The sequence below is a fragment of the Microcaecilia unicolor genome, unplaced genomic scaffold, assembly GCF_901765095.1.
Source record: "Microcaecilia unicolor unplaced genomic scaffold, aMicUni1.1, whole genome shotgun sequence".
NCBI lineage: Eukaryota > Metazoa > Chordata > Amphibia > Gymnophiona > Siphonopidae > Microcaecilia > Microcaecilia unicolor.
Window position 1 is genome coordinate 24,272 of NW_021963111.1, and position 21,507 is coordinate 45,778.

The 21,507-nt window shown below is 41.9% G+C and overlaps 1 protein-coding gene across 1 annotated transcript in view; it reads right to left on the reverse strand.

The window, feature by feature from the left end:
• Nucleotides 1–18,179: 18,179 nt before the first annotated feature.
• The window catches only part of LOC115458945 (BCL2/adenovirus E1B 19 kDa protein-interacting protein 3-like), a 41,921-nt gene continuing 38,593 nt past the window's right edge, over nt 18,180–21,507 (reverse strand). The window contains exon 6 of the mRNA XM_030188804.1: nt 18,180–19,056. Within this exon, the coding sequence (XP_030044664.1) occupies nt 19,008–19,056 (49 nt within the window). The 3' untranslated portion in view covers nt 18,180–19,007. The remainder of the gene's footprint in view (nt 19,057–21,507) is intronic.

The following is a 21,507-nucleotide window of genomic DNA, read 5'->3' on the forward strand; positions in this document are numbered from 1 at the left end:
TCTCCATGAAAAAATACTTCCTGACATTTTCTTGAGCCTGCCCCCCCTTCAATCTCATTTCATGTCCTCCCGTTCTACCTCCTTCGCATCTCCGGAAAAGGTTTGTTTGCGGATTAATACTTTTCAAATATTTGAACGTCTGCCTCACCCTAGGTGGTGAGGCTGATGTGCATCGGAGGAGGAGGTGGGTGATAAACCAAGAAGGGAGGAGTGATGCGCCAGGGTGGAGTAGCGGCAACCCACCCCAGTTGGTAGCCAACCTAGGTACGCCACTGGTCTGCACATCCCAATACCCACAACAGAGGGCCTGGATGCCACATCAAAAGCATCATGGGTTGACAGCCATGTGCTTTTACACTCCAGCTGCCTGGTTACTAGCTGGCAAAGTTCTGCAGCCTTTTCTGGAAATAACACTGCTCACTAAGTTCCGCGCGTGCAAGCTAATGAAGAGATGGTAATATGTATAAGGGGAATAAGCATAGCATTCTGGGGGGGGGGGGGGGGGGAACCTTATTCCTAATGGACTCCATGGGGGCACCGAGGAGTGATTCATGGAACTCTTGGCTCTTTTGAAAGGAAATTTAACCCCCAAAGCATTGGTAAGGAAACAGGAGCTTTTGAAATCTGAGAACCTTCTATGTACGTATAGTCAGCCTTCCTGTAAATAGGTTATACAGAGAAGAAGGATGTCTCCTACTGCTTTATCTGTACTCTTTTTTTTTTTTTTAAAGATCATGTGCATGACCACTATCACAGCATCCTTTGGGAGTGAGTCAAGCTCAAGGAAGTCCAACAGCTCAGCCTTGGGTCTATCCTCAGTTTTCTAACTCAAATGGGATGGGACAGACATGTTGCCTCCTTAACAAAATCAGTAAAGGAAAGCTCCTTGGGGGTAAAATTTTCTCTTTTCATGTCAAGGGGAGAGAATCAAAGAAAGACAAAGTGACCCCCCCCCCCCCCCTCCAAGAGGACATCTGGTGCTTCCTCAGACACCTTATGGACCTTCTGCAACCTTTCTTCCAAAGTATACATAAATCTCTAAGTGTCAAAGCATACAGAGACAAAGGTCACTGACCATTTTATCAGCTGCCCTCTAGATCAGCTTCTGTCTTATTTATGTGTTTTGAAGTAGATGCACATGGGTAGAGGAAGGGGAGTGAGGAGAAATGCTGGATATGGATGGAGGGGAAAATTGCTGAATTTAAGGGCTGGATTGGAACACTTTGAGGGCAGATGTTGAAACTGGAGAAAGGATAGGGACACGGCTACAGATGGTAGACAGGACACATAAGGACACAGAAGGATGGTGGACATGGTGAGAGAAAAAATATCAAATGGAAAGAAGACACTGCATAAAACAGAAGACACTGGGACCAAAGCTAATATAAAAACTAAATACTCAGACAGCAAAGGTAGAAAACATTTTTTTATTCAGAATTTATTAATTGGAATATGTTAGCTTGGAAATGTGCATCTGTGATATTTTGCATGCAAGTTTCAATTTTTCTAGTATTGCTGCATGCTGAGTCTGACTTCTTGAGATAACTTTCCATTTCAGTATTTTGCCTTCATTTCTGTTGTGTCGTGTTTTTCATGCGTGATCAAGATGTAGTATTTGCAGCCCTTTTTGGTTTTTTGTTTTTTGTTTCACTAGGTTGTGTACTGGTGTTTTAGAGCCAGGTGTAATTATAGTGCTGCCTTTCCACGCATAAGGTTGTAGCTCGTCCTGTCCTTGGAATTAGTGCTGTTATGGTTTGGTAAGGTTATGAGTGTGTTTTTGCACAAGTTTGTGTATAGTGTTTTGCAGTGGAGAGATGTGTGTTGACCTTACTGAGGTGGCACCAAAACATCAGAAAGGGTGTAGAGCCTAAATCATGACACACTACCTCTTGAAGGATCTACATATGGTCATTAATAAAAGGAGCTCATTGTGAACACTATTCACCCTAAAAGGGTGTTTTGTGGCTCTACATGAGAATTGTAATATTATGATCCCTTGTTTCATATTGTTGACAGTCTGCATTTTCCGTATGGGTGGTATATTGGTGTATTATGGTCTGCCCAGTGTAATATTTATGGTACAGTTAGGTTCTGAGTGTGTTTTTGTACAAGGTTATGCATAGTGTTTTGCAGTTGAGCGATTGTGGTTAGTATATGCTTTGAGCAACCCCTTTATTCTTTGACATATGATACATATCTAATATCTAAATTTAATAAAAGGTATTAATTGTGACTTTTATTTTTACTTATTTTTTTTCTGTGTGTTGTCAGACAATTATGGATGTAAGCGCCGCCCCTGGCCCCGCCCCTAACCCCACCCCCTTTAGCCTCCCCAAACAGTTGGGCCACCGACCGCCTATGGTAATGAGTTCCAGAGTTTGGTACTTTGGTAAGAAAAATTAGCATTATGGAAAGTTGGGAAATGTATTAGGAGTTAGGATGTGCCCTATACTACAAGAGATGCATAGTGACATTTACAACCCAGCTCTAAAAAAAGATATAATTAGGATTGAATTTATCATCTTTTATATAGACTATTATTTATGCATACCATATACAGAATACTATACATAAATTGTCATATAATGTAAATTTCAATTTGCCATCAGGAACGTTGTGACTTTTGAAATGTAATAAAAAGTAAGGCAAGCTCTGCAACTAATATATCCATGGATATTGGTAATATTACCCAAAGAACAGGCTGATAGTGTTACCTGCTCTGTGGTGTGCATCCAGTTTTCAATGCAATGCTGTGGTAGATGCACTACATCTATTTACATGCCTTGGTGTGGGATAAGGATCCTTCCCTTTACTGCTGAAATAATTCCTCTTTTTCCTCCTGGTGTAAAGGTTCGACTCACAATGCTTTTCAAGGTCGAATAAAAAGTGCAAACAGACCTCCACCTCTGCCCCGTAAGTTCAGTGCCTCTGTGTATGAGAGTTTCACGGAGCAGACAGAAGTGACGGAACAAGGGAAAGGCACCTCCACTGGGAAGGTATGATTTCTCCCACCACTTATTCACAAGGCCTTGGCAAAGCCATGGGGGAATAGTCACATCTTCCACCTTGAGAATGTGCATGTGCCCTAGGCAATATACATAGAGCCGAGCTCTGCACCCAAATTGTATAATATGCACAAAAGAAGTGAGCAAAAGGAAGGTTTCTTCGATGTTGTGCACTCATATGTGAGAATGCAGAAAGTAGAGTGTTGAGATCCCTCTTTTTGGTTCAGTGATGGTCAGGAAAGCCTGATGGCATTAAGGCTAGTGTTCCACTCCGCTGTTCAGGAATGGCCAGCCACTGTGGCTAATGTTCCGCTCCTCTGTCCCGGAATGGCCAACCACTGTAGCTAGTGTTCTGCTCCACTGTTCTGGAATCACCAACCCCTAAGGCTTGTGTTTCACTCCTCTGTTCTGGAATCACCAGTTCTCTTCTTGGCTCTAGCTCCTTGGGCTGCTCATGGCTGGAACTGCTGCTGAAGTGCTCATGGTCTGCTGGAGTGAGGGCTGAGCACATGAAGAACAATTTGATAACTGTAACACCCATATTTACATACCATTTATGTATATAAATGTACATAACATTAGTGCTTTCATAGGTATGTGTATATTTGTGCCTATAAGTGATGGCAATGTGACTAAGCTCTATTCGCTAAGGGCACACGTACGTCACATAGTACATAAATGCAAGGGGGACATTTGCATGGGTGGAGCATGGGCGGAGCTGTAGAATACAGCATAAAACTAAGTTTTGCGCACCCTTCCGCAATTATGTGACCACAGTTACTCCTGCTCTGTAGCAGGTGTAATTGCGGGTATTGAAAAAGTAGGTGCACCTATGGCGGATTACGCTAGCATTTTGTAATGGTATCAGTGCGATGACATTAAAGGAAAAGCTTTCACTGTGTTGTATCAGGATACCTAAATGGAGCCAGGGGGGTGGGGGTGTGGTAACCCGGGGGCAGAGCCAGGGCAGGCATGGGTGGGATTCCCATTTATGCACATACCTTACAGATGTTACGCATGTATGTTTGGCATTTAGGCATGGACATTTACACCAGCTGTTAGATGTAAGTGGTCATGTCTAAAGGGCCAGGCATGCACGCATATCTATTTGATTAGGCTAGTATTCTGTAACGGAAAGTAAGCACCTGCATTCTCTTATAGAACATGCTCCTACCAGGCACCTTCTGGGTGTCTATTTATAGGCAGCCTATGATAGAATTGCCCAATACTTCTCTTTCTTTGCCACCTAATAGCAGGCTAGATAACAGCACTGCAAGAGAAAGGGAAAGGTGAATGGAACTTGATATACTGCCTTTTTGTGGTTTTTGCAACTACATTCAAAGCGGTGTACACAGTATATACAAGTACTTATTTGTAGCTGGGGCAACGGAGGGTTAAGTGAATTGCCCAGAGTCACAAGGAGCTGCAGTGGGAATCGAACCCAGTTCCCCAGGATCAAAGTCCATTGCACTAACCACTAGGCTACTCATGTAGGACGTCAGACTCACAGAAACAGAAGCCTGCGCAGCCGCATTGCTGATCTGCAAGGACAGGCTTCTACATGGAATGTTGCTAGTGGAATAGCAACATTCCATGTAGAATCTCAAATAGGGAAAGGGAAATGGGACTTGATATACCACCTTTCTGAGGTGTTTGCAACTACATTCAAAGTGGTTTACATATATTCAGGTACTTATTTTTGTACCAGGGGCAATGGAGGGTTAAGTGACTTGCCCAGAGGCAGAAGGAACTGCAGTGGGAATTGAACCCAGCTCCCCAGGATCAAACTCATTCAGTCACTGCAATCTGCATTTAGGCACTGGAAAAGACTGTAGGGTTCTTTTACAAAGGTGCAGAAAAAAAAGTAGCCTTAACGCACCCTTACGCAGGTCTTTCCCGTGCACTAAGACCATTTATTTCCACAGCTGATTTCCAATTTCCGGCATTAATGGTCACAAATTAATGTTGTCATTAGCATGTGACCATTAAAATGATTAGCTCATGAGCCCTTACCGCCACCATGCTCTAATCAGTTAGCAAAGACACGCCCACTCTGTGAGAAAAATGTTTAGTGCACAGTGTGATATGCAACTTATCCTTAAAATCGAGTGTGGTACCGGAAGATTGGAGGGTGGCCAATGTAACGCCCATTTTTTAAAAAGGCTCCAGGGGAGATCCGGGAAATTATAGACCGGTGAGTCTGACGTCGGTGCCGGGGAAAATGGTAGAGGCTATTATTAAAACAAAATTACAGAGCACATCCGAGGACATGGATTACTGAGACCGAGTCAGCACGGCTTTTTGTGTGGGGAAATCTTGCCTGACCAATTTACTTCAATTCTTTGAAGGAGTAAACAAACATGTGGACAAAGGGGAGCCGGTTGATATTGTGTATCTGGATTTTCAAAAGGCGTTTGACAAGGTACCTCATGAAAGGCTACAGAGGAAATTGGAGGGTCATGGGATAGGAGGAAATGTCCTATTGTGGATTAAAAACTGGTTGAAGGATAGGAAACAGAGAGTGGGGTTAAATGGGCAGTATTCACAATGGAGAAGGGTAGTTAGTGGGGTTCCTCAGGGGTCTGTGCTAGGACCGCTGCTTTTTAATATATTTATAAATGATTTAGAGATGGGAGTAACTAGCGAGGTAATTAAATTTGCTGATGACACAAAGTTATTCAAAGTCGTTAACTTGTGACAGGATTGTGAAAAATTACAAGAGGACCTTACGAGACTGGGAGACTGGGCGGCTAAATGGCAGATGACGTTTAATGTGAGCAAGTGCAAGGTGATGCATGTGGGAAAAAAGAACCCGAATTATAGCTACGTCATGCAAGGTTCCACGTTAGGAGTTACGGACCAAGAAAGGGATCTGGGTGTCGTCGTCGATAACACACTGAAACCTTCTGCTCAGTGTGCTGCTGCGGCTAGGAAAGCGAATAGAATGTTGGGTATTATTAGGAAAGGTATGGAAAACAGGTGTGAGGATGTTATAATGCCGTTGTATCGCTCCATGGTGCGACCGCACCTTGAGTATTGTGTTCAATTCTGGTCGCCGCATCTCAAGAAAGATATAGTAGAATTGGAAAAGGTGCAACGAAGGGCGACTAAAATGATAGCGGGGATGGGACGACTTCCCTATGAAGAAAGACTAAGGAGGCTAGGGCTATTCAGCTTGGAGAAGAGACGGCTGAGGGGAGACATGATAGAGGTATATAAAATAATGAGTGGAGTGGAACAGGTGGATGTGAAGCGTCTGTTCATTCTTTCCAAAAATACTAGGACTAGGGGGCATGCGATGAAACTACAGTGTAGTAAATTTAAAACAAATCGGAGAAAATTTTTCTTCACCCAACGTGTAATTAAACTCTGGAATTCATTGCCGGAAAATGTGGTGAAGGCGGTTAACTTAGCAGAGTTTAAAAAGGGGTTGGACGGTTTCCTAAAGGACAAGTCCATAAACCGCTACTATACGGACTTGGAAAAATCCAAAATTCCAGGAATAACATGTATAGAATGTTTGTACGTTTGGGAAGCTTGCCAGGTGCCCTTGGCCTGGATTGGCCGCTGTCGTGGACAAGATGCTGGGCTCGATGGACCCTTGGTCTTTTCCCAGTATGGCATTACTTATGTACTTATGTACTTATTGCTAAATTACTGCAGGGCACCTCAGCATGTCCCACGGTGAGCTCTTTCTTTCTTTTTTTTTTTTTTTTTTGAAAATATCTTTATTGAGTCAGAGGTACAATATCACAACATCATCAGAACAACCTTTAAACTGCCTGTTACAACATTGTCATTACCTCAGTATGGGGCAACCATGCTGCCGCCCATATCCAACAGGTATACAGAACGAACATCAATAGTGTAACAATTGTTAGAACCATCCCTGACCCACCTCGTTTTTCTTTTCCTCCCCCCCCCCCCCAGTAACAAAAAAATATAAATAAAAGAAAAAGTAATACCTCCCATTTGAGTTCTCTGCCTCCCCCCCCCCCCCCTATCCACTGATTTGAAAACTTAAATACCTGCTCGTTTAGTGTGCTGACCGATACTCATCCATTCCCCCAGCTGGGCCCCACTGATATCTAGGAGATGTGCTACACGCCTCAGGTCTCTCTCTATATGTGGAGAGTGAGTGGGATAAAGGAAAATCATGGCGACCATGAATGATGGTTCCCTGATAAAAGCAAACTAGGGATGAGTACAGAGGAAGATCTAGATACCATCACTAAAGCACTTCAACCCCTGACCAAGGTGAGCGCAGCTCATTCAAACCTAAAACAGGATAGCAGCACAGATAGCCCAGATAGCCCACCACTTAGGAAATGGACACAGCCTAGGTACTGCAAAGCTATCTTGTGACTCTCAACCTTGCTTATGATCATAAAAACATTGGTTTCTATTTTTTGTTTTTTTAGTTATCTCCAACCAGTCCAGATAGAACGTTGAAGTCTCCACCCCCACCTCCTCCAAAATCGAAGCGCCTGACCTACCATGACAACCTACCATAGCAGATGTTCAGACCCAATGGACATCATGGAACATGACATGATGGCAGTTGGTATTCCAGCGTGAATAAGAATGCTTTGGCTGCTTTTTGGTACCTGCAATTGTGGTAATAATTTTATATGATGTCTGCTGTCTGGCTGCAATATGGTGTATTTAATTCCACTCTGTTTCCTAGTTGTACTTTTTCTGGTTCATTCAACTTTGGTATGACACGTCAAGAAAACAGACCCATCTGTTTTCCTTTGGTGCCGCGAAGGTGAAAGGGAGTTAATTTTTCTTGGACAAATTTTGCTGTTCTGTTTCTTTTGCTATACTTGCACAATAAATTTGGTAACACTTGAGAGCTGTGTTTTGATTTCCATGCAGAGAAGTATCCACATCATTTTTGGCATGTTGGTGAAAGAGAGAAAGAGAAACATGAGTTCTGCTTTGTGACTGCGACAAGTGTGAAAGTGCAACAGACAGGTCTGGATATTCACAATAGCAATGTAGGCAACTGGCTACAGCTCCAAATTCTGAAGGCCTCAGCTGGTTCTGCCACTGGGGCCAGTTCAGATCTAAAAGACGCAGGCTGACAGGTATTTTCAAGTGGCAGTATGGCAACAGAAAGAAAATAAATCAGCCTGAGGCCTGTGAGTCAAGACAGTCACACCAGCTTCCTGTCAGTCCTGCTCCTTGTACATTTGTCCTAGTGAAAGGAAGCACCTAGGGAAGGAAGGACTGCAGGGTCTGTGACCATATACGGGCTTACAGGCCCCATGCTCTGTTCTCTTCTTTACTGTCTGAAGATTTCTGCAACCAAAGACCAGCACCAGGCAAGGAGGAGGAAAGAACCCAAAAAGAGGCTAGGGGATGTGGGGTTGTGTAAAACAGAGTCAACACAGGCAGGTGTTACTGGGAAGGATCTTCATTCAATTCCACCACCCCCCCCCCCCCCCCCCCCCACCACCACCAAAGGCATTTATACATTTACATGGCAATATTCAGAAACATTTTTCCAGATATTCTGAATATCCGAACAGACCATCTCAGCATTATCCACCAGATTCTATATGTTGTCCAAATTTGGGCGTGGATCCCAGATCCGTGCATGAACTAGTGAGCTGTTAACAATCAATAATTGGTGTTAATTGCAGTCATATGGGTTTACACATGGATCTGCCTTTCGGCTTATTCTATAAAATACACACGCCTAAATTTTATAGCGTGCAACTCAAAAGGGGAGGGGGGCGTGATCATGGGAGGGGCACAGGTGGCAGAAGGCAAAAGTAGAGACTAATAGACGATTCACCACTGGAGACGTGAATCCAACAGTCTTTATTATATCAGAGATAACGACCCGACACAGGCCGTGTTTCGACGCTAAAAAGCGTCTGCATCAGGGGTCAATAAATACACCAAGTAATGAATGCAAAACGAAGAGTCCTACTTGTATATGTGTTGTCAACTCACTGATCACGTAGCACCAAACAGAATATGCTGGATACAAACTATCAGGGGCACAGGTGGGTCAGGGGCATTCCCAGAAATTAGGTGTGATGTTATAGAATAAAGTCATTTTCACTCCCAAATGCCATTAATCACGCACCAGAATTTACTCCATGTTTCTGCAGGTGAAATTACTCATGCCCAAAATTAGGAGCAAGATCTGTGCTAAACTAATATTCTGCAAAAGGCGGTTGCAGAATACTAGTTTATAATTCCCCCCTATGTGGATAGGCCTAGGGCAGAGTGTAGGCGGAGCCCACAACATATCCCGATAGTGGCAAGATTCAGTTTCCTATCCAATTTACTTTACTTTACTTTAATTCCGCTCACATCTAACTTATCCAGATAACTTAGGACAGGTCGAAGGCTGTCCTAAGTAACCAGATAACAGACTGGATATTGCCAGTATCCAGCATCTCAACTGTGTGAATATATAACTTTATTAACCTCTTGGGATAATATTCAGCCCACAGCATTCAGATTTTATTTTAAACGCCTGCCACCAACAGATATTCAACAATGGGCTGTACCTGGATACTAGTATTGTATAATCTGGGTATAAAGCAGCCATCTGCCCTTATCTCAATACTTTTAGATTAAGACTTATCCAGATGGAAGCCATTCCTATCTGGATAAGTCCCACTGAATATCAGCCTTTACATTTCTTCTGCCCTGTCGCCACCATTTTAGAAGCAAAATATATGGTAAAATCACTGCAGGACTTTTTCCCAATCCTTCCATTAGTGCCTGGGGGAGAAAGGAGGATTCACTGTTTTCTGGGGACAGTGTCTTCTCCGGAGAAAACTGCAGGGAATTAAATCCTTGGGGGAAAAGAGGAGCAGGTTCAACACTGAGTAAACACACCAACTTGGAGGCTTTTTGTACTTCTTTTGGTGATGTGTTTGCCCAGAACTTCAATCTGGCTTGAAAAAAATTGAAAAGGGAAATGGGACTTGATATACCGCCTTTCTGAGGTTTTGCAACTACATTCAAAGTGGTTTATGTATATTCAGGTACTTATTTTGTACCAGGGGCAATGGAGGGTTAAGTGACTTGCCCAGTCACAAGGACCTGCAGTGGGACTTGAACTCGGTTCCCCAGAATCACAGTCCACTGCACTAACCACTAGGCTACTCCTCCATGTTGCTTGTTTGGGGCTATCCACTGATACTCAGTGGCATTTAACTGGTTAATACCACTAAGTATCACCACAGACCACTAAACTGAAAGCCGGCTATTTTGTGGATGGTTTGGGGGCAGAGTCAGCACTTATGCAGTTAAGCACCAATATTCAGCACTTAACCACCTATTTTAACTGGACACATAGGAGCCGACTCTGTGGGTGCTGCGGGTGCTTGAGCACCCCCAATATTGAGAAAATTCCTTGTATGTTTCCAAGGAAGGGTTATTTCCACAGGGCTTAGCACCCCCAATAATTTTGGAAAGTTGGCTCCTAGGACTGGACATATCGAACTGTATAAAAGTCAGTCCTAAGTTTATGTGGTATTGCTTAGGTGGTTAAGTGCAAAATATCACACTTAACCACATAAGAGACAAATGACTGCATAAACCTGGATATTCAATGCTGGTGCCTAGACAGGGCTGGTACTGACTATCTGGAGATAACGTTGGCTGTGGCTAGAAAAACACTCACCACCACCAGCAGAATATCTACCACATGATTACTGAATTCTTTGAAATCTGGGTTTCTCTTCAACAAATCTCCCTAGCCTTCTTCCACCTTGAAGCACAGCTTCATATTAAAGAATTAATAACTAATAATAATAATAATTAATATTAATTAGATTGTACGCTCCGTCGAGCAGGGACTGTCTTTTCATGTTCAAATGTACAGTGCTGCATATGTCTAGTAGTGCTATAGAAATGATAAGTAGTAGTAGTAAATCACCCCATTTTCCATATCATTTACGTCCATAGACTCCAATGGCTATTCCCTTAAAATGCCTTAAAATGCTCTATTTTCCTAAAAAGGCAAAAAGTCTGTTTCACACAGATCAATGATTCACAGAAGAGTCACACTTTCCATATAAATCTGTTCTTTCCAGGATCTTTGCTTTATACCTTGTAAACTATTCCTTGTATCACAGCCTAAATAACACAGTGGTCAAACAATCAACCAGCAACATGAAACCAAACTTAAACACCATCCAACAAAACCACAACACCAAAATAGACATATCACCCAGACAAATACAAACTGTGAAAACCACCAACAACAAACACAACAGGTATGTCAAAATAGGATACATAAACGCAAGATAGGCAGTAAACAAAACAACATTACTAAGAGACTGGATAGACACAGAACAACTAGGATTACTGCTCATAACAGAAACATGGTATGGTTACATCTTGAAGACGACCCTGCAATACTAGAACTCAGCCCACCATGTTACAAAATAATACATATCAACTGAACCAAAAAGAGGGGAGGAGGCGTAGTAATAATATACAAATCCACCTTCACAATAGAACCAGTTGCTAAACACGCAACCACAGCAATTGAAATCATGGCATGCAAAGCCACTGACAAAACACTAACTGACCAATTACGCATCACACTATTCTACCATCCGCAAGGAAGCTGGACAACCACTCAAGACGACTTCATGGACTATGTATCAAACATCTGCACCAACCACCCAAATGTCCTACTAATATGAGACCTGAACCTGAACCTAGAAAAACAAAGAGACACAAACACCAGAGCCCTAATGAATTTCTTAAACCAATGGAATTTAATAACAGCACAAGGTGAGTCATCGCACACAAAAGGATATCTACTGGACGTACTAGCTCACAGATTCTCAACACTAAACAATCAAATACTAATAAATCACAAATGGGATGAGGTACCATGGTCAAACCATAGCAAATTCACTTTCACACTACAATGGAAAGAAAATGACAAAAAAAGAGAACCCAGAACTCCACAAACAGTCACAACCAGAGGGACACCAATACCTTCTGGACAATAACGACAACTGAACAAAACAACTTATCACCTGACATACACTTAATAAGAAACTGGGATGAAGCAAGCAAAAACACACTAAACAAAATAGCACCACTCAAAACGAAAACAAGAACCAAAAAACAACCACATCCATGGTTTAATGACAACCTACTAAACATGAAAAGACTATGCAGGAAACTTGAAAGAGCACAGGCCAAAAACAAAACAGACACAAACAAAGCTATATGGAGAAAAGCAATAAGAACATATATTAACAGCATAAAGAAAGCGAAAGCAAAACACTACAGCACATACATGAACCACGAACAGACCAACACGAAAAAAATATTCAAACTCATGAACAAACTACTGAAAACCCAGAATATACTGGTGACGGATGAGGATCTCACGATAATTCCTGACCGTTGGACCCTGAAGCAGGCAACGAAACATTGGCCACCGTAGGTCACGGTCCTTCTTTGTTGAGAAGAAGAGTTAAGGACGACCCGTTTTTAACTAAGTACCTTTCTGCATACAATTTGGAGTAGAGCTTTGCAGTTGGCATACATACTGTTTAAATACAAGGAGGTTTTTTGTGCCAATGATGAAGCAGCCCTGCTCTAGCTGCTTATTGCACTTATGAGCTTCTTGAGGCTTTTTCCTCCTGTAAAAATCACTGAATTTAGAAGTCAGACTATAAGAGAACTCTCACTGTATATTTGTGTATATTTGAATTGACTTTTAGGGTTCTTGCCCTTATTTTTTGATTTAGTAACCAGATATCTACCCTATGGATCTCTCAATGCGAGGTGCCACAGGGATCGCCAATATCACCAATACTGTTCAACATAATTATGGCACCACTTGGCAAAAAGCTGGAACTAATGGGGTTAAATCCATTCATATATGCAGAAGACATCACTATCTACATACCTTTTCACAACAATATCACAAACATACTGGACAAAATCAAAAAAGGTCTAGATCTCATGGAAAAATGGGCAACAACTTTCAAACAACCTAAATACTTTCAAACTCAAACTGAACAGAGACAAAACCAAATTCCTGGTCATATCAAGCCCACACAACCCTACATCTTACCAAAACTTCAAAATCAACCAGCAGACATGCCAAATCAAAACAAAACTAAAAATACTAGGAATCATCCTCGACAAACATCTAACACTGGACAATCAGGTATCAGCAGTCACATCAAATTGCTTCAGAACATTATGGAAACTGAGAAGGATAAGAGACTACTTCCCTAAACAATCATTCAGGATATTAGTCCAATCAGCGATATTATCACAACTAGACTACTGCAATGCAGCATATGTAGGGTGCAAGGAAAACACACTTAAATCTCTACAAACAATCCAAAACACGTCAGCGAGACTGATCTTCAAGAAGTCAAAATACGAGACAGCAATCCCATTAATTGAAAAACTACAATGACTACCAATTAAGGCATGACTACTGTTCAATGCAAGCACCCTAATCTTCAAAATACTATTTGATATGGCATCCAAATATATGCTGGACTTGATCGAGTTATCTCCCAGAATTGCAAACCCAGAAACAAGAAACTACCCACTTCTACATCTACCCAACTGCAGAAGCACTACCTACAAAATCATCTACACAGCAGGATTTAGCTACATGGGTTCCAAAGGGTGGAACTCAATACCAAAGGCCATAAGAAGCATCTCAAACATCCTCCATTTCAGGAAAGAAATGAAGATCTATCTCTTTAAAAAAATTCTACAGCTAACCACAGAGACCACCTCACTTTTCCTCCTCAAATCAACCCTGCAAAACAAATGAATAAATAACTCCAAAACATAACAAAAAAATGACAAAAGCTACAGATGCCATCTTCTTGTCTAATCTATCTCCTCATAAACTCTTGAATAATCACACAAACTAAAAATGATGTCCCCACACTTAAAAGCTTGATTAGAACTCCACCAAAATGTAAATTGTAAGACATTTTGTAAATTGTAAGCCACTTTGAACTGAAACTTGTTTTTGGTTAACAGTAGGATACAAGAATGCATAAATAAATAAATAAAATAAATCTGAACACAAGAGAGTTGTTAGATTTTGTCTTTGCCCCCCCCCCCCCCCCCCCCCCAATTATTTATTATATTGACTGGAGAAGCTAGATTAAGACACTGGCTCTTTTGGTCTCTAGATGGACAGGGAATTAAAATGATCTGCCCAAGATCACACAGAGTACATGACAGAGGCATATCTTGAGCTCATGTCCCATGACCTCTCCTCAACATAATCTCTAAAGTATTCCTGCTCCTCTTGCTAAACCAAGCATTCCATGAAATCAGAAGGTAAAGCAGTGCATCTGCACAAGTGACAGCCCAACACCCCTCCTATCACAACTAAAGCCATATTGCATAGATCTGAGGCAGGGAGTGTCCCTCTCAATAAGGACCAGGGGAGAGTTGTCAGCTAGCTCCCAGCCAGTGTAGCAAAAAGTTTTTATGTGAACCACTTGCCAGCTAGCAGGTCACGTGGTCAGAGCTCCAATACTGTTAACTTTATGGCACAGTCCGCAGGTGCTTTTAACCTGTGGACCTTTTATTTCAAAGTGCACCTACTTGGGCACTTTTGCTTTGAAACTTGCTACAAGTATGAAGTACCCATGGATATTTGCACCTGCTTTTTCTGCAGTATTGTTTTCATGGAAAATAATAGACATACATTTGAACATGTAATCCTTATAAGTTATTTTTTTCTCCTTCACCCCTGAACTAAACACACCCCCATGACCTTGAGTGTGGCTATAAGCATACAGTTTCTGGAACAATCCACACACTTCTAACTCCAAAAAACACTTACTGTGAACTGCACTAAGTGAGGACAATTTCCAGACAGTGAATTTATCCAGTGGATTGCCATATACACACCTCAAATGGCTTTGAAAAATGCCCTAATAAAGATCTCAGGGTATTGGAAAGTGTTGTTGTCCTTCCTTTCAAAGTAAACTCCTGTGCCATAAAAACTGGCCATATCAGTATTGCTATGGGTTCCCCTCCCCCACCTAAAAGTTACAAAGCGGAGGGGGTGGGGACACTGATTCTAGAAATATCCTTGTCTATCTCTGAAGAGTGCAAGAGCAGGTACAACTACTACTACTACAAACCATTTCTATAGCGCTACCAGTCGTACGCAGCGCTTCACAGTTGAACAGCAATTCAAGAGGTGTGAGGAAGACAGCAGCTGTAACTGAAGAGGGCCCAGGGCAGTCTGGTATTTATTAGAAAAGTGATGTGCTTGCTCCTGCAAACCTTGCATGAATATTAGCACGTAAAAGTCTTTTTATGTCCTCTCGATGTGGATCAGCAAATTGGTTGCAGAGGTTTATTGCCGCTGTCATAGGATTATAGATCCCAGGTCTCAGTTCCAACAATTGAAAGATGATGCAGTGACTGGTCCCATTGTTTCCAAGATTGCAATCCTGCTGAAAATTCTAGACTTTGGTTTTAGCTAAAGACAACCCTCCAATGAAACATTATTAAACATCCATCAGTTCTGAAAGGAAACAACCATTAATCCCAAACTGATAAATTTTCAGGTTATAGCTTATACATAGAAGCATTGAAATTCAGATGTTTTTTTATGTAATAATTTATATTTACATGTTTGATAGCCCTACCTCTATGTATATGTGTTGAAGAATATAGGGAATAATTTGAAGCAGCTAGATTACACATTTCCAATTATTATATAAGATCACAGCATGGCCGAATATAAGCATCCCCAACACCTGGCTGTACACATATTTTAAAGTACCAAGACAAAATAACACTCAGTAAAAATACAATAGCCTTTCATTGTCAGGAGAGAATATTTCCACATATAAATTATAAAAGCCACCACAAACTCAATTCTAAATATTTCTCGATCCTTTGGTGGTTATTTTAGAATCTCTATTCTTGTTTTAGATGCCCATGTTACATGGACGTCTAAATCCCAATTTTACAAAGGCGGGATATAGACATCTAGCACTGCAGGACATCCATATCGCAAGGGGGTGTAGTCTGGGCATGTTTTGAGTGGGACTAGGGAGAGCCCAAAATATGGACCTCCAACTCCGATCACAGAAGTGGAAGGGAAATCCATGTCTAAAAAGATGGACATCTGTATTTAGACCTGATACTTGGCACGTCCAGGTTACAGAAAGGTGCTCTGAACCATGCATTTATATGTTTATAATTTGTATTTCTTAACCACTTTTCCATTTTTGTTATTTAGCTAAAAATGGTTTACAACATTTTTTCAGGTCATTACAGTACAAGAAAGGAGATTTAGAGGGGCATTTTCAATATGATGTCTAAGTCCGACTTTGGATGTTTTGTTCAAAACGTCCAGAATCTGAATAGCAACTATAGCCATTTTCGAAACAGCAAAACACTTATTTTTTTTCCTTGAAAGTGGCCACTTGCTAGATGTTTTTGTGCTCTGTGCATTTATCTTTTTGGGCCATTAAAAAAAAAAAAGTTCAAGTGAAAAACGCACAAAATCATGTCATTGGGATGTAGGAGGAGCCAGCATTTTTAGTAGACTGGCCACACAGACAACCCAGCAGAGTAGAGGAGCGCCCTAGGGGGCACTGCAATGGACTTCACATACAAGGACCCAGGTACATGTCAGCAATCGTTGTCTAGGGATGGTCCCTGGTCCAGTTCACAGAGGCAGTGGGTTCATAGAGGCAATCGGGTCCAGTTCACAGTATTGTGGGTTACCAAAGAATACACAATCCACATGGGTTTGGATATATATAGAAAGTATATTGCATGTACATATATAGGCTCACAGCACTTAGAACAGGGAAATAGTACAATTTTGTACCTGTGTATGTGTTTAGATGGGAATCAATGAGAGAAAGGTAAGAATGGGGGGGGGGGGGTGCAGAGAAAGATAAAGAGAGAGACGTGCCTATGAAAGCAGAGCCATGTGCTCTAGGAGAGAAAGCTTTGGGGTAGAGCTGGGGAAGAAAGGGGCGCCAGAACCGGGGCTTTAGTGGCTGGAGATGGGTGTGTGCAGGGAGAAAGACAAAGAGAGAAGTGACCTGAGCAGAGCCGTGTGCTTCTGCTTTATACTTCAAGAACAGAAAGAGATCAAAAAACTTATTTTCTTCCCAGCCTTTGATTTCAGCTCTTTCCTTTACAAACTGCAGTTTACTTTCTGAAGTCAGGAAGGTGACCATTTTCACAGGTTCTCCTTTGAAGTCCCTAGTTATGGAGCCTCTCTGTCTGGCTTCCTTTGTTCTCAAAGACAGCACTGCTCCCAGATGCCCAGAGAGGACATAGTTATGCTAATCAGGAGTAATTGAGAAACAACAGGGCTATCAGCCAGCTGGGTAACATTTGGTCCATTTGTTATCCTTAGTGATTCCTGAGGGAGGGGGGAGTTCTCAGAAATCAGAAGCTGGTTTAATATTAATCTAAGTGTGCCCAGCAATCCTGACAGAACACATCTCACCTTACCTCTTTATATTGTATAGTGAGCCCTCCAAAACCCACCAAAAACCTACTGTACCCAACTGTACACCACTACAATAGCCCTTGTGCATGCAGGTGTCACCTCTATGTGGATAAAGTAGGTTTTTGGGTTTTGGAGGGCTCACACATTCTACCACAAGTGTACTAGTTAAGAGTGGTTTATGGGCATGGGTCCTCTTCTCCATAGTGCACTGCACTGACCACCAGGCTGCTCTAATAGGATTGGCCTTAACATCTGAAGCTGTTATGGAGGCTGGTATATACTGTTTCTTTTACATCTTTGGGGAGGTGGAAGGGGGTCAGTGGCCACTGGGGGAGTAAGGGGGGTCATTCCTTTATTCCTCCAATGGTCATCTGTCATTTAGGGCACTTTGAGACTTAGTCATTATTAAAACTGGTCTAGCTCAAAACATCTTAGTTTCAGTCCTGGACGTTTTCATTTTGCTCCATTATGGCTGAAAAATATCCAGGTCTTAGGAACGCCCAAATCCTGCCCTTAACACACCCCTGACAAGCCCCCTGAGATCTGGATGCACTGCAGATGAACTGCATAGAAAAACATCTGGAAAACGGGTTCCAAAAATACCAATTTGGACGATTTGGTGAGAAAGCATCCAAATGATGCTTTATGCCACTTATTGGATATTTTTTTCTCTTTTGAAAATGAGCCCCAAAGTGACCTGTCCAAGGACATAAGAAATGTCAGTGGGAGAAGTCAGATTTGGACCTTGGTTTATTCTCCTTTGCTGTCTACTACTCTGACTGCTAATAGTGAACAGAGATCTGTCTCCTGTAATTCACACAGAAAAGCCTCTCTTATTGGAGATGGAGGCTTCAGGCTCTGGTCCCTACTGACCACTATCTTCTCACAGAAGCATTTGCAGATATGAATCCTTGCATCTGGTCTTAGATGCTCCCTTGTTAACTGCAAGCACCTCTTTTTCTTTTTTTAACATGTATGCACTGAATTGACTCGTGTTGTGGTCTCTGGGCCGAGTACTGGATAAAGATGACAGGAGGTGGAAGGAATCGCTTGAACTGGGACATGAGTGTGCCAGTGCCACTCCTGAGAGATATTCTCCGCAGGAGCAAGTAACAGTGCACCTACTGCTGGAGCTGGAAGTCACTGCTTCCCATTCAAGCAATCACTGTTGGGAATCCATTGAGGGGATGGGTAATTGCACCTCTCCATAGTTCTAATGCTGATGATTGCCATGTCATTGCAACAGGCCTCCAGGCTCCTGCTCTCTCAGGTTCACAAGCACCAGCCCCAAAGAAAGAAAAAGTTGTTGAATCATTTGCTTCCTTTTCCTTTCTTTGCTTTCAGGCATCCTTCATCCTTACAAAACAAAGTTTCTGTTCCAGTTCACATGAGATCAGTATGGTCAATTCCTTATCCAGACAGTGTCCCATCTACAGTTCCACAGAATTTGGAAGTGAGAGGAGGCAATAGACAGGGAGCAGGGGAGATGTCCTGAGCTTGCAGTTTTCTGTATTCTGGACTCACAGGCTGCTTGCAGAGGATGCTGCCAGTCTTTTGCCAATATAGATTCTGAGAAGAAAGGAAACCAAAAGAAAAGTAGATTAAGTGCTGCATGGGGGAGGGGGGGAGTAGGTAGCACTGCAGGGTCCTGTTTTCTAGCAAACAATTATCAAACTCAAGCCAGTAGGTTTCCTGGCGTTCAAGACTTTGCTTGCTGCAGTGCAAAAGAAATACCAGTAGAGGGCAGAGTCTGATTTCCATGAATCTTACTTAATTTTTCACTGAAATTCTTTGCCTCCTGGCTAACTCATGAACAAGCAAACATAAAAACCATGCAGCAGTATCATACAACATAAAAATAAACCAAAACCCTTAGCATGTCCAAGTTATACAACAAAAACCTATAAAATACTCCAGCCATATATAAAGTTTCAAAAAAAAAAAATCATGTGCTATTAAAAAAATAAAACACTACATAGTCATAATAATCTTTATACAAATTATTTCATCTTTTTTACTGTGCTGGGACCATCATATAAGGGGCAGTAAATCATGCCCAATAAATGCAACACTTTTATTTACTGCTTTTATCTTGTTATAATCATAAGTCCCAATTTATATACAAATGAATGTTAAAATAGTCTGTCATCATTTACCCTCCAACATTACTTTGTGCAGAGAATCTTTTAAAAAATAATAACAAAGGACTTATCTGGCAGTCACTGTTCCTTGAACATAGGAAAGCCGATGTGATCACGTTTCGAGCTTTTACAAAAAAACACTTGCGTACTCTCGGATTACTCCAGGGCAGCATAACATTTTCTTTTTTAAAAGAGATTCTTGTGAAGCATTGAAATTTTGAAGCCATGTCCTGACGCAGAGCTTTAGCTCGAAACGTAATCATGTCAGCTTTCCTGTGGCACTGTATGTGCTGTATCCTATTTTCAAGGAACAGTGATTGCCAGATAAGTCCTTTATTATTTTTAAAGCTTCTTTGCATAAAATAACATTGGAGGATAAATGATGAAAGACTATTTTAAACATTCATTTATATATAAATTGGGACTTACGATTATAAGAAGATAAAAGCAGAAACTAAAGTGCTGCGTTTGTTGGGCATGATTTATTGCCCCTTATTTGATGGTGCCACCACAATAAAAAGACAAATAATTTGTATAAGGATTCTTATGACTATGAGTTTTTTTTGAATAGCACATGGTTCTTTGGAACTATAATATGGCTGGAGTGTTTTAGAGGTTTTTGTGATATTTAAGCCTTCACTTCTTTGCAGACGAGAGATGTACAAGCTACACAGCAGGCAGGAGACAACTGAAAAGATCCCCACAGATGGACCAAAGATGGGGGAGAGAAAAATGCGCGCAAGCCCAGTGTCACGAAACGCCTAGCAACCGTCTGTCCCAGCACTGCTCATGCCCGCCTGCACATGTGCATGGTGCTCTACACTGGCATGCCCTCCACCCCACTGCAATGGGTTTCTCTTGCCTCTGGGCGAGTCTCCCACCTGCAAGTTAATTCCCCGGTGGTTTCTAAGAACACTGGGGCCACAATCCCAGGGGTCCCATAGTTCTTAGAAAATACCCACAGTCCAAAAACACAAACCACCAGGATTCTTAGTCAGTCCAAGACAACAGAGCTAATAAACTAATAAGTTTATTATCAGAAAAGTGTAACAGTGAACTGTAAAAAAAAAAAAAAAGATAAAAACAGCAAACACTAACAGGTAAAATAACTGGTATCAACAGTAAAACTAACTAGACATTTTCTTACTACCTGACTAGTACGTGAGGAGTTCTGGAAAATAACTGCTCACAGGTTTTGAACAGGGTCTCAGTGCAGAGATCTTTACCCTCCACACTCCCTCTCTGAGACTGGGGATTTCCAGCACATACTGCCTGGATTTTGAACCTCAGGGCCAATCAGAGGCCAGAGCATTAACACTGAAGGGTATTTGGCGAATAGCAGTGCAGATTACTTTCCCTCAGTCACCTCTGCAACAGCTTTAAAGCAGAGGACAGACACCACCTGCTGACCATACAAGGGAAATACATGCCATAAGAATAACAATACAAATCGCAAGCATGAAACTCCTCTATTTCGCCACACCTAGGCATTTAAAGCAGCGGCAAATGATGAAATGCTAATAAATGCGCCACTTCCTCTGGCTGGCAGTGCACCAAGTTCCTTGTCCTCAAAGAGCGGACCAGCCAGCCAGCCTGCCTTTCATCACGATGCAGCCAAGCCCCAACTCTCAGTTTAGGACAATTATTTAAAGCATTCATTGCACCACTGACACACAGCGTTCATGGAATTGTCATGGTGCAGCAGTTCCCTAACAGAGACACCCCCCCCCCCCCCCCCCCCCAATATTCAGCCAACGGCGGTGAACATTTTTGAAATGCTTAACATCGACGGCTAGACTAGCCATGTCCAAGCCCCAGCACTGTATATTGGGGGCTAATTTCTGTGGGATTTGCTGCTGGAGTTTATGCAGATCCCGGC